Below are 14,266 nucleotides of genomic sequence, written 5' to 3' on the forward strand. Positions count from 1 at the left end.
ATCATCTAAATCAGTTTTTTTCTTTCATAAATCTGTTGAAGATTTGTAATAGCTTTATTTTTAATTTTTCAATTTTATGATATTTGATTTGGTTGTGTGGGGATTTGACAATCACTAGAAATGGTGGCAATTGGTGGATATCCAATTCTTAGATCTTTGGTGTCGATTTTGAAATCGGTAATTGACAGTGGATTTTTGCTAGGTTTTGAGGGGTTTCTTAATTACAGAGTATTTGACAATCATTTTCACTCTTGACTGTGGGTTTTCATTGCAGTGGCTATTGGTGGTTTGTTATGGTAGTGGTGGGATGGTACCAATTTAAGTGCGGCATTGTGTGGGTTGCGATGGTGGCAACCGTTCATTGAGTTTTCTTGATTTGATTTTTGAGTGAGGGGGGGTAGGGATGTAAACGAGTCGGGCCGCGCCGGCTCGCGAGCCTAAAGTTTCGGCTCGGGCTCGCTCGGTTAAAATGGGCGAGCTTTTTTGCGAGCTCGAGCAGGGCCGAACAAAAGCTCGGCCAAAAAAAATAGGCTCGGCCCGAGCTTTTGCTCAGGCTTTTTACGGGCCGACCCGGGCAGACTCGTTTTCACTACTTTTTTTTTTTTAACTTGCTGCCTTTTAAGGCAGCAGATTTGTTGCCTTTTAAAGCCTTCAATTAAAATTTTTTTTATATTAATAAGCTTGCGAGCTCACATGTCGGCTCGGGCAAAGCCCGTGTCCCCAAAATGGGGCTCGGCCCGAGCCTAGGCTCGAGTCTATCGAGCCCCGAGCCGAGCCATAGGGATGTAAACGAGTCGGGCCGCGCCGGCTCGCGAGCCTAAAGTTTCGGCTCGGGCTCGCTAGGTTAAAATAGGCGAGCTTTTTTGCGAGCTCGAGCAGGGCCGAACAAAAGCTCGGCCAAAAAAAAATAGGCTCGGCCCGAGCTTTTGCTCAGGCTTTTTACGGGCCGACCCGGGTAGACTCGTTTTCACTACTTTTTTTTTTTTTTTTAACTTGCTGCCTTTTAAGGCAGCAGATTTGTTGCCTTTTAAAGCCTTCAATTAAAATTTTTTTTATATTAATAAGCTTGCGAGCTCACATGTCGGCTCGGGCAAAGCCCGTGTCCCCAAAATGGGGCTCGGCTCGAGCCTAGGCTCGAGTCTATCGAGCCCCGAGCCGAGCCACGGGCGGCCCGAGTCGACGAGCCCGATTGCCATTCCCAAAAGGGGGTGAGTTTTCTTGATTTATTTTCAAATGTAAAGTGGCAAATGTGCAATATGTTGAAAGGTGGCGATAGAGGGTGCTAAAACTAGTAGTGTGTGGTGGTGAGAGGAGCTCCGGTGGCGACGATGGTGGTGGTGTAAGTTGACGGTGGTGATGGTGGCTATTTCTGGTATGACTTCGAAGAAGAAGGTTTTTAGATGGGGTTTGGGATGGGGAGTGGAAGATGATGTTTTTTATTTTTATTTTTTTTATAATATTAAATTAACTAAGTTACCATTTTGCTCTTATCAAATTTGGTAAAATCAAATTTTTTTTTATCAACTAACAGTTAAATGGATGATTTTCATCCGTTTGGAACCCAGTTGTCTATTTTCGAAAGATTAGAGGCATTCATTAACACAAATTAAAGGTTAAAGTTTGTCAAAATTAAAAAGAATGTGCTTGTGGTACATAAAATGGTGTCTCCCCCACTCATATCAGGGGGACCTACATGAATTAAATGTACTCACATCGAGGGGATCTAATTGAATTAAATGTACTACATTTAATTCATGTAGGTCCCCCCGATGTGAGTGGGAGGATACCATTATGGACACCATTTTATGTACCACAAGAGTTATTCAAATTGAAAAGGTTAGGAACCGGTACTGCAATTTTCCCTAGTCTATATAAAAGATATATTTAAATCTTGCTTATTAATAAATTCTGACTTATTTATAAGTTTACGTATTTTACTTTGTGGAAAAGTCTAAGCAACCACACGAATATTGCTATTTGCATTTTTGATGTTGAACTAAAAGATAAAAAGACAACAGTTTTATTGAATGCATAGTCTTTTCCAATCAACAAAAGTCCCAAACATAAATAAAAGTGAAAAAATTTAATTACAAATAATCAACAGTGATTATGATAGGTGAAAAGGATGAATATTTTAATTAAGGTTAGAAATTATTCCTAATTCACTAAAATAAATAAAAATTAAAGCAATTCATTCGGCGTTTGAAAATCAGAGATTACTGTAATGCTATAATGAATTGCAGTCCATATTATGTCAATTAGATACAAGTAGTTGTGTAAATTTACAGATTATTTTGTTCAGTTCGAACGTAAAAACCCAGAAAAATTGAACTATTTTCTTCTCTACATTCCAGAACCTCGTTCATTTTCATTCTCTTGGAATCTTTTTCTTTTTCCGCGATAATCCTTCTCCATTTTACTCAGCGATAGGAAAAGGAAGCATCTTTTTTTTTTTTTTTTTTTTTAATCTAACCAAGCCATCGGGTTGCTGCTGATCATAGGGATTTGTATTACTTTTGGAATTCTCAAAGTTTGAAGTTTGAAAGGAACAATTCTTTTGGGGTTTTTATAATTTTTGCTGATGTTTGATCTTCCGGAAGCGGCGGACGGAGGCGGAGCAGCGGCGGGGGAGAGGTCTTTATCGTCTCCTTTGCTGTCTCCGGCGAACCCGAGTCCGTCGGAAATTGGGACTGAGCGGTGGGAGACAGCGGAGAAAGCTGCTCATATGATAATCTGCAAGGTACAGCCTACTGCAATTTCTGAAGAAAGAAGAAGAGATGTAATTGAATATGTCCAAAGATTAATCAGGAACAATCTTGGCGTAGAGGTAAAGATCTTGTATACATATATAAGCTTATATGTGCATCTGTGAGAAATTTTTACAGATATAGATACAAATGCAAGTGTGAATTCTATGTATATGTTTATGCGTGTTTATTGAAAAATTTATCATATATGGTTAGTGGCACTGCTTATTTACCTTTAGTGTGTTTTATATGTATTGCGTTGTGAATTTTTTGTCATTTTCTAGCAAGGTGTAGAGCTTATATTCTGATTTGCTTGGGCTTATTGCATATGGGTAGCTTATGAGGTAGATTTTTTGTTGGTTCATTCAGTATATGTTGATTCACGACAGACGATATGTGCTCAAGAATGTTGTACAAGGTGGAGGGTTAAAAAGTTGCTGGGTGACTAGTGGCACGATGCAAAGTGACGGTTATGTTGATTGAATCTTGTATTTTGTTTTCTCCTGGCCTTTGGTTCACATTTATGGTAGCTTTTGAAATAGATTTTCTGTTGGTTCTTTCGGTATATGTAGATTCATGACAGACAATACCTGCTCAAGAATGTTCTATGAAGTGGAGGGTTAAAAGTTGCTGGGTGACGAGTGGCACGGTGCAAAGGGTCGGTGTTATGTTGAGTGAATCTAGTAATTAGTTTTCTCATGGCTTTTGGTTCGCATTTATGGTAGATTTTGAAGAAGATACCCTGTTGGTTCATTCGGTACATGTTAATTAATGATAGATAATACCTGCTAAAGAATGCTCTATACATGGAGTTATAAAATGTTGCTGGTAACTAGTGGCAAAGATCCGAAGAGACAGGTTATGTCTAGTGATCTAGTAGTATTTAATATGCCCATTCATTTTGCACGTGTCTTCTGTCCCTTGGAAATGAGAGGGTGTGATTGTGTAAATCGGGGCAAACTTATCATGAGATTTTGTTGATTTATGACAGTTAATTCCTGCTGGAGAATGTTCTACAAGCAAGAACGGTTAAAAGATGCAACGGGACAGGGTTACGTTTAGTTGAATCTGGTATTATGAATTTTACTTATTCATTTTGTACGTGTCTTTGGTCCGGAAATGGGAATACGTGATTGTGTAAATCAGGTAAAATGGTCATGAGATAAATTAATGCAACACTTGCCTTTTGTTCATTTGATAATTAAGTGCTCTTTATTGTCAATATAGCTTTACTGAGTATAGTTGGTTAATGATATGCACTTTTACGTGTTAGAACTAATGAGAAAGATTAGTGATATCTCTGAAATTTCTATAATCTGGGAAGGATATCCTTTGTCAATATCATGGAAGACAACACCATGGTCTCTGTGTCTGACTTCCATTGGGTAACAAAAATTTGTCGGTACATAATTTAATTTGGTCGGTTGAACTTAAATATCTGTCTTTCGGTTCCTCTTAACAATAACGTATCTGTGACATATTGTTAGAGAAGTTGGCGAAAGTACAGTACCTATGTCAACTATAAGTTTGAATAAGGGGTCATAGCAATTTTAGTAGTTATTATGTAATCATGCTTCTTGTTGGATTTGCTCAACTATGTAGGCTTTGTTGTTCCCACCTAAACTAAATAAATAAGAATGTGGGAGTTATGGTGTGGTAATGTTGAAGTTCCTGGTATATGATCTACATCCAGCTGCATCCGATCCGTTGATGAGAACATTATTGTAGTCAAATATATGACAGTTCTTGTATGTAATATGTACACAAAAGACAAGAAAGTACATACAGACCTGGCTACTGGATTGTGTTACTTCTCTCTTTACATACAGACCTGGCTACTGGATTGTGTTACTTCTCTCTTTCTTCCTGGCTCCATCTTCACGGAAATTCTAAAACTTGCCCCAACAGGAACAGAAAACTAGTACTTTTCCAAAATAAATTTGAAGTTAGCTACATGATTCCTTTTCGCCGCTGTGTTCAGATAATTGTTATATAGGATCACATTTAATAGCATTCATTAAATAATTTACTTTTCTTCCTGCTTCATCTTTAAAGAATTTTGAAATTCATTGTGTTATTATAAGTTGGCACAGATTATTGCATATGACATTAAACGGTATCATTACAAGATTAACAATCAATAGTAAACAGTTCATTACTAGACGATAAGGTTCTTTCTTCAAAAATATAGAACTATGAAAAAATTTGGACTGGCACTGGGCACTTTATTTTACACAGTGATTTTCAATTTCTCTTATCTGTCATGTTTATGCCCTGTTGTATATGTGTTTTGTGTGTGTGTGTGTGTGTGTGTGTGTGTGTACACACCTATTTATCCCTTACTCTTTTAAGTTTCTCTCTTGGACTCTTGGGGCAAATTAGAGAAAGTACATCTCCCATTTATGGGCATGTTAGTTTTCTTTTCCAAAGTGACCTTTTGTTTATTAGTTTTTAGGGATCATTAACAAATTATATCCACCTTTTTCGTCTTTTCGAACCTTTTATGAGTTATATTTATGGGAGGTTTTATATATTTGCAGGTATTCCCTTATGGTTCTGTACCATTAAAAACATATCTCCCCGATGGAGATATTGATTTGACTGCCTTTGGTGGTGCTAATGTTGAAGATAAGTTTGCTGAGGATATGAAATTTGTACTCGAGGGAGAAGAGAACAATAGTTCTGCAGAATTTGTGGTAAAGGATGTCCAGCTCATTTCTGCTGAGGTTTGTATCTCTTATCTGCTTCTTTCCATATATTTTTATGTTGCTATGAAGGTCCCAAGCTGTAGTTTGCATGCTTACCATTAGTTCCCTTATAAGGTACTATGTACTTGACCTTGAAATCCTTTGTCTTGATTTAAAATCAAATTGGCTTTACCGGATCTGTTAAGTTAGCCTATTTATGATTCTGGTCCTACCATCTAGCCCTTGAGTATAAGAAGTATTAAATACAGTTAAGACTTAATATTCCTTCCCAAGTCTCTTTCTTATTTATACGTTCTTTTTTCTGTTAATCTAAATCCATTGGCATGGCTTTTGGGAATATTTCTTTTTTGTATTCACATGTATGTATGTACTTGTATTTGTTTTGTTAAATTCTATTACACCGAATACAAATTCTAAGTAGCTGTATTACGACTTGAGAGCATTTTTTTCTTCTAAAGATTACAACTTGCTTACTTAGTGTTTACATGCTTCCTTTCTGAAGATGATATAGAATGAGTTCTTGATGCTTATGTCTTGAACCTCTCCTTGAGCTAATGGTGTGAGGAGTTGCATTGATTTTGCCAGTCAAAATTTTGTTTAATTGAGTATCCATTAGTCTTGTTGCATCATGAGGTTCTCTACTTATACAACTGATCTACTAAAAGGTGTCTAGTAATGACTTATTTTCTTCAAACAAGGAAATACATGTCTAGGGTTAAATAAGGAAGGAGAACAAATTTTAAAATTGGTTACATTAGTTCGCTGTAACTTGGATTGATATCAAAGGAGAAGAAAGATCTTTGCATGATTATTATTGATCTAGAAAAACAAAAATATTTGAGTTTCCAATGATGTATTATGTTGGATTCTTGGAAGGGTCAAAAGTATGTACATTGCTTTTATCAAGGATATGAACAGGAGGACAATGATCATGGAGGGACTCTATTTTGAATTTCCAATTACTGTACATTTTCTCAAAGGCTTTAAGTCTAAACTATGATGCACCGACATAGACACGTGTGTCCGACACGATACGCGTCGGATACGTTGACTCGTGATTTTTCAAAAAAGTACCGACACGACACGTCGTCGACACGTTCATTAAATTATTTAAAATTCTTCATTTATATAGTTTAAATTTAGTCTTATACTTATTATTTAATTTCTTTTATTTATTTTATTATTATTATTATTATTATTATTATTATTATTTTGAAATCTTTTGTTAAAAATATATAATATCTATAATAAGAAAGGAAAATGATTATTGTAGGGTGTCCGAAGAGTGTCGGTATCGACACATGTCGGACACGGACACGCTACCCTAGTTAGAGTGTCCGTACTACATAAAGTCTAAATATATTTGTTTTAACTATGGATGAATAAATTAAGAGTATCTCTAAAAGACTCTTTAAATAGAATGTTCTCTATATTTTAAAGAGTTAAACTTAAAATTATGCTCTAAGAGACTTTTCAAATTAACATTTTAAAATAGTGAGTTAGTTTGATTCTCCAAATTTTGATAGCTAAACCCACTCTTTAAATTAAATGTATTCGAAGTATTTTAATTTTCAATTGAGAAAAATTATAAAATAATTTAGAGGAAAGTTAGTGAAAATAAAATATAGGGAAAAACAATAAACATATTTTGGGAGTAATAAAATTAAATGTTAAAAATAAAGAAGTTGTTGGAGCACTTAAAATTTCTCACTCTAAATTTATAGATGCTCTCGAAATTGCTAAATATGCTCTTTAAATGTAGAAAATCTATTGGAGATGCTCCAAGGACATAAAGAATGGAGTCCAATGAGTATTCTTTATGTTGATGGAAGAGATTGAACAAGTAATCATTTTTTAATTAGAGTTACAAAGAAAAAAAATGGAAAAGAAGGTTTTCAAATTAGTTGAGCATGAATGAGCCTTGTATGTAATTTTAGTCTAGTTAGTAGTAATTGACTAATTGCAGAGATGCAGTAAAGGTTCAAGGTGATGACGGTCCTATAGGTTGAAAATTTTCAATGCTCATGCTCAATGTTTCGTGGGGAAGGAGAAGTACAAGATGCTTCTCATAGGATTAAGGATGGAAGGATTAGATGAGAAGTATATTTGGGTTTCCATGTGATCCACAATTCCCATTGAGAGTAAAACACAAAATTTTACAGGGCGTTCACACAATTGTGAGTAAATGAGTTTCTCTTTTGGAAAGAAAGTATGTTCAAGTAAGCATAAATTTATCATGGTTACAGGAGTCTATCCATTGCGTATAGGCTTGGAATATTAAAAATAAATTTTTGTAAGAGAGGAGGAGGAATAAAGTAGGAAATGATTACATCCATGATTTAATTAAAGAAGCAACCATAGAAGTTCAATTTTGGTAGAACAGATTAAAATGGTTTGAACTTTCAGAGAAGTTTGTTAGGTGACCTACTAGGGAATGCAATAGGACTACTACTAATGCAAATATAAAGGAAGAGATCGATCTGATATCGCAATGAGTGAGGTAATTAAGAAGGGTTTAAAACTTGGTGAGTGTGAAGATGGTCGTGATGGAGCATAAGTTAAAGATGATTCATTTGTTCTATCATTATAATAAAATGAGTGTCATTGAACCTTAAATGAACATAGCTTTTCCTGCTGCAAGCTGACAACGAACTAAGAAAATAGTTGTGTTGACCAAGAGCCAGCTTCAGACGTGGAGCTGTCCTCTCTCTAAAAGCGTGGCAACATTTATTCATTGGTCAATTTCTTTTAACGTCTCGCCATTGGATGTCTTTGTTGAAAGTAATAGATACTGCAGCTGATCACTTCATACGAGTTGTTAGATATATCTTAATACTCAATTCATATTTTCATTACATCTATCTTCATCCTTCTAACATGACCAAATTTCTTTGAATTTCTCTTGGAATATCAATTGCCTGAGTTGAAAAGATTTGGTAAACTAAATTAGGTTGGTCTAGATTGCTCATAATTGCCCAATCCAGCATGGTTTACTTAGCATGAATGAGTAATTTCAAGTGTTTTATTGGAAAGACTTTCTAAAATGAATATTTTTGTATTATAAAATTGTTTATTATTCAGTTTTATTTGGTTTTGTTGTTTGGATGCTGCTTATTTGGTTCCAATTACAACAAATGTGATTCTCAACCTCCAGACTAGTTGTTTTCGTATTTCTTGAAATTCTAGCATATTGATTCTTTTCTTTTTCAACGTTTATGTACAATTAGAATTGAGATTTTATATTTGCTTGAACTCATATGCATCTATACATAATCACTTTACACTTCAAGTGTCTCTCTGTTTCCACCTTCTTGATCCATGGTAATTTGTGTGGCAGGTTAAGCTTGTAAAATGCATGGTGCAGAATATTGTTGTCGATATTTCCTTTAATCAAATTGGTGGCCTATGTACTTTGTGCTTTCTTGAGCAGGTAAAGTCGACCCTAAATTAATTTTAGACATTGAAAAATAATTATCAGATGTGCTTCTTTCTCAAGTCTGATATTCATGAATCTCTTATAAGTTGATTTATTTAGCCTATGTATCCACATATTTCAAGGGTTCCACAAGTACTATCCACTTATTCACTTCTAATTTCTATCTATTTATAATACGAACCGTTTATAAACACTTTTATAAAACATGCTTTTATTTTTATTCTATTATGGTAAAACATGAAATAATTGTGTTATGATGTGATACTGTTACTATGTAACGAAGTTGATTTTCTGTGACAAACAGCTATTTGGTATAGATTGCGACTTTTATGTGATGAAAGAAAGACATAAGACATCTATATCTTTATTCTTGAAATTCGTTGGTTAATAAAATGTATTTTCTTATTTGTTCATGTTATTGTTTGTCACGTAGACTTTTTGCATCGGTCCCTGATTATATATATAAAGGTGGAAACCATACGTTTTTATGTCCCATTTGAATTCCACTTATATTTCAGGTTAATCGCCTCATTGGAAAAAATCATCTGTTTAAGCGTAGTATCATAATGATCAAGGCATGGTGCTATTATGAGAGTCGAATTCTTGGTGCTCATCATGGCTTGATTTCTACCTATGCTTTGGAGACATTGGTCTTGTACATCTTCCATCTTTTCCACACAACATTAGATGGTCCTTTAGCAGTGAGTGCTCACAAGTATAATTGTTTTTTTCTCCTTGATATCTGTTAATAAATTAACCTAGTAATTGTAATTTCTGATTTTAGGTCCTATATAAGTTTCTGGACTACTACAGCAAATTTGACTGGGACACATATTGCATTAGTTTGTATGGACCAGTTCACATTTCCTCGTTGCCGGCCATTGTGGGTGTGTACCATCCACTAGAATAGGGTCCACATTGTTTAACTTTGATTCATGATTAGCTGAATTCTTTTTTTACTCTTCTTGTCTCTTTTGCAGCTGAGACGCCTGAAGATGGCAGTGGTGATTTACTACTTACTGATGATTACTTAAGATCTTGTGTTGAAATATTCTCAGTTCCATTGAGATATGCGGAACAAAAATCCCGTGGATTTCAACAAAAACATCTCAACATTGTTGATCCTTTAAAAGAGGTCAATAATCTTGGAAGGAGTATCAGCAAAGGTAGAATCTCATTGTTACTCACTTGAATGGAGTCCATGGTTTAAAAAGTAAATGTTCTCTAGATCTTGCATGCTTCTTTTCTTTGCATTATGAAATTTGTTGAGTGTGACTTCTTCCTCAAACGCATTAACTAGTACCTATTGCCTGATGACTACTATTAGTTTTTGTCAAGAAATCAGCTCAATTGGTGCTTGCTTATTCTGTACAGGAAATTTTTACCGTATACGCAGCGCTTTTTCTTATGGTGCTAAAAAACTTGGGCAAATACTCATGCAGCCAGAAGATCGTATCACTAATGAACTTCAAATATTTTTTTCGAGCACTATGCAGAGGCATGGATGTGGACAGAAGCCTCATGTTCAAGATCCCTACCCACAATTAACTTACAATGGTTTCATTCCTGCATCATCTAGTTTAGGGACAGGGCCATATAAAGTTGAAAACTCTGCCAATGCTGTGGGCCATCGTTTCAATGGAGATGCAAATGACCTCACTATCCCAAGCGTTGAAGGCCTTAATATTTCTAGTGATTCACCCAAGTATCGTAAACAAGTTTTCACAGGGACGGTCAATGCAACCGGTATGCCCCATGATTCAGATCATGCGAATCAGGATCAGGGCTCAAGAAGTAGGAGTGGGAATCCAGAATTTTCAAACTCCTTATCAGATCTCAGTGGGGATTATGACAGTCAGTTCATTAGTTTACAGTATGGTCGATGGTTTTATGAATGCACCTTCGGTGTGCCTTCTTTACTGATGACTCCAATGCGGCCTCCTCAGTATGAGAACCAGAACCCATGGGATGGTGTCCTATATCCATCACAGTTGACGCACAATGGGTTTTCCCTTGGGCATCCCCATGGCTTCATACCAATGTATCCCATGAGCCACGCACTAGTACCTGGTGCGCCCATCGGCAGGGAAGAAATGCCTAAACACCGAGGAACGGGAACATATTTCCCCAAAATGGTATACTACTAATATTATCCCGATGCAAGTGGTCGTTTGAAATTTATGTTCCTTGGAAATAATTATGTGACTTGATATGATATAAATTTACATCTTTATCTTTCCTTTGATTCTTCGTATTTTGCAGAATCTATCCCCACAAGGGTATAGGCCTTCAGCTGTTAAAGGAAAGAATCATTCACCATTGAGTTCCCCACGTGACAATGGGCGGAACGTGATATTTATGGAGACAAATATGCTGGACAGAAATAGCCATGAGCAGTCACAACCTCAATACCTAGTTGCTGTCGACCAAAGCGTCAATCTTGGGTCATCTGGGATCCACCAGTCATTTTCCCCTCGTGGAAGTAGGCATGTACCATCTGGAAATTTTTTCTCAGAACGAAACAAGCAACAAAGACCAGCCCCTTCTTCCCCACAAGTACGGAGTCCAGATTCCCCAGGAATGCAAAGGCTGAAACCTGCATTGAGCAGGGACCCGGATAGGTAAAAGAGCCTTCGGATAGATTATTTAGATAACCATCTTGGGAAACTGTTATTTTGCTAATCTTCTTTTGAGCTTGTTTCGCGCTCTGAACATGTAGGGGTTCATTTAATTCATCGTACCATCTCAAAGATCAAGATGATTTCCCACCTCTCTCTGTCTGAATTTCATGAAGAGATGCTCAGTTTTTGTAGTCGCTATAAGCATGAACGTGCCAGTGCAAGCCCAAGCTTTTTGCCTCTGTGGCTCCTCTTTCCGCCTCGTGGGAGATACAAATAGGTTATGTACTTTTTCCATTGTGGTGACGTTTGAAGGATTGTTTACCTATACATTTTACATGTTTGACAACAGAGATTCACATTCTGCCGTCTTTGTATAGGATGCTAAGATTCCCTTCCCATTAAGTTTTGTCTTCACCATTATGGTGTGGTTTAATCATGAACCAGTATGTTGTCAAATGTAAATTTTAACTTTAGTTGCATAGAGAAATATTAGACTTTTGGGTATTTTGCTTAGTTTTGAAGTATTTTCTTGTGAATTAGAGTACTATAAATACAATTGAAGGCTGTGTTAGTTGTAGGAATGTGAATCAACAAATCCCTACTCGTTGTCCCCGGCTACCTTTTTGACACTTTGGGCACTAAACGCCAATGGATAATGTTTCGAAGTGTCAGAAAATATGGTGGCATTTCCATTTTTTTTATTATTTTTTTTATGAAGGGGAATCTGCAACCATTATTCTTTGAGTGCGCACTGTGTAAACCCTCTGACTGATGCAATAGTCATCAAGGCATTTCCTATTTGTTAAGAAGAGATGATGTGGGAGATAGCTAAGGAGTAAGGAGACATCAAGTTTGGGATAAATAAAGTTGGGCGCGTAAAGTTGTAGATGGTTGTAGCTGTTTTTAAGCGTTCCACAATGGCTAAATGTTCAGCTGCCATAAAAAGCAGGGTTGTGCTATTTGCACAGAGCCCTGTGCAAGGAGAAATATCCTAAAAAGCAACTTTTGTTACTTTTCTTACATAAGAAAACATCTAAAATGTATCGTCGTAAGTGTCTCGTCATGAATAGAAAACTTGATTTGGATCTGGAGAGGACTTAATTTTGGGAGAGGACTTAATTTTGGGATGAACATGATTGCACTTGACAATGCTAAATTGGTTGAATTGTCAGCATCAGAATCCCACACAAATCTAATGACAAATCACAATATTTTTCCAAATCCACTCGTGTCTTTTTGGGGCATATTTGTATGGGAAAATTTCATAAGTAAGAGATTAAGTATGGTGGATTTCAGAATTAAGAAAATAAGTTTCAAAATTCAAAAATCAGATTTTTATTAAAATTTATTTATGATTTAATTATTTTATTAATTTAATATATTTAGGTCACAGTTATCTAATTAATTAGTCACAGATTAATTTTTAGTCACAACTTATCAAATTATTGGTCGTAACTTATTTCTCGGTCACAGATTGAAAATTTTATAGGTCACAGAATATTTTTCGATCACGAATTATTGGTTTTTTGTCACAGTTATCTAATTAATTAGTCACAAATTAATTTTTGGTCACAGCTTATCAAATTATTGGTTGTAACTAATTTACTCGGTCACAGATCGAAAATTTTATAGGTTAAAGAATATTTTTTGATCACGAATCCAAAATTTTTACAGGTCACAGATTATTTATCGGTCACATATTCAAATCTTTTATTGGTCACAATTCATTACTCATTGCAAATTATTGAATTAATTGATCACGATTAATTTTTCGATCACAATTTAATCAATTGTGAGTCACAATTGAGAGTCACAGTCACAATTTTCAGGTCACATATACAATTGCGAGTCACAATTTTCAACTCCACGACCATGTCCACCATCTCGAAACAAACTAACACCCACTACCAAAAACCATCGCAGGAACCACCACCACGGCACCACCAAAAACCAAACTAGCTCACAACCACGACTACCACGGCACAACCAGCACCACCATGAGAAATACCATAACCGCCAGATAGACCACAACTAACAGCACCACCACCACCCAAATTCACTACATAACCACACTACCGCAAAACACCACCACATCACAAAAACCATCAACTGCAGGAACCTGGTGAACTCTCGCTATCATCATAAACGCCACCAATGGTATAGGAATGTGTAAATCGCTCGTCGCTCTACTGGCACAGCAACGGATCTCTCAGTGTTGTTTCACCTCTTGGAAGTCGCAAACAACTCCATTGTAGCGGCGTTAAGAAGCGCCACTCTTGGATTTAACACCGTCATCGAAGTCTATATACCTTGCACAGATTAAGGAGAAAAAGAGGGAGCGGGGATGAGTGATCTTCGACAGCCGTACTTTTTGATAGAGAGAGAGAGAGAGAGAGAGAGATGGAATTAGGGTTTGAAAATGCTTAATTAATTTTTTATCACAGTTATCTAATTAATTAGTCACAAATTAATTTTTAGCCACAAATTATCAAATTTTTTATCACAACTTATTTCTTGGTCACAAATCAAAATTTTTATAAGTCACGGGATAATTTTCAATTGCAAATTCACAAAATTTATAGTTGGGGATGAGTGATCTTCGACAGCCGTACTTTTTGATAGAGAGAGAGAGAGAGAGAGAGAGAGAGATGGAATTAGGGTTTGAAAATGCTTAATTAATTTTTTATCACAGTTATCTAATTAATTAGTCACAAATTAATTTTTAGCCACAAATTATCAAATTTTTGATCACAA

At 35.9% G+C, this 14,266-nt stretch overlaps 1 protein-coding gene across 5 annotated transcripts; it reads left to right on the forward strand.

Moving 5' to 3' along the window:
* Window positions 1–2,168: 2,168 nt before the first annotated feature.
* On the forward strand, window positions 2,169–12,068 carry LOC111380033. Of its 5 annotated transcripts, XM_023003497.1 has the most exons (11): window positions 2,699–2,827; window positions 3,117–3,405; window positions 3,739–3,818; window positions 5,288–5,473; window positions 8,793–8,885; window positions 9,410–9,592; window positions 9,676–9,778; window positions 9,872–10,057; window positions 10,266–11,026; window positions 11,154–11,512; window positions 11,611–12,068. In XM_023003497.1, the coding sequence occupies exons 4-11, from the start codon at window positions 5,393–5,395 to the stop codon at window positions 11,672–11,674; spliced, it is 1,830 nt and encodes a 609-aa protein (XP_022859265.1). In that variant the 5' UTR covers window positions 2,699–2,827; window positions 3,117–3,405; window positions 3,739–3,818; window positions 5,288–5,392; the 3' UTR covers window positions 11,675–12,068. The 5 variants fall into 5 exon arrangements, with proteins under 5 accessions (XP_022859263.1, XP_022859265.1, XP_022859264.1 ...); XM_023003496.1 differs by lacking the exon at window positions 3,739–3,818; XM_023003498.1 differs by lacking the exon at window positions 3,117–3,405 and having other exon boundaries at window positions 2,710–2,827.
* Window positions 12,069–14,266: the final 2,198 nt, after the last annotated feature.

Source organism: Olea europaea, unplaced genomic scaffold, assembly GCF_002742605.1.
Source record: "Olea europaea var. sylvestris unplaced genomic scaffold, O_europaea_v1 scaffold2082, whole genome shotgun sequence".
NCBI classification, from domain to species: domain Eukaryota; kingdom Viridiplantae; phylum Streptophyta; class Magnoliopsida; order Lamiales; family Oleaceae; genus Olea; species Olea europaea.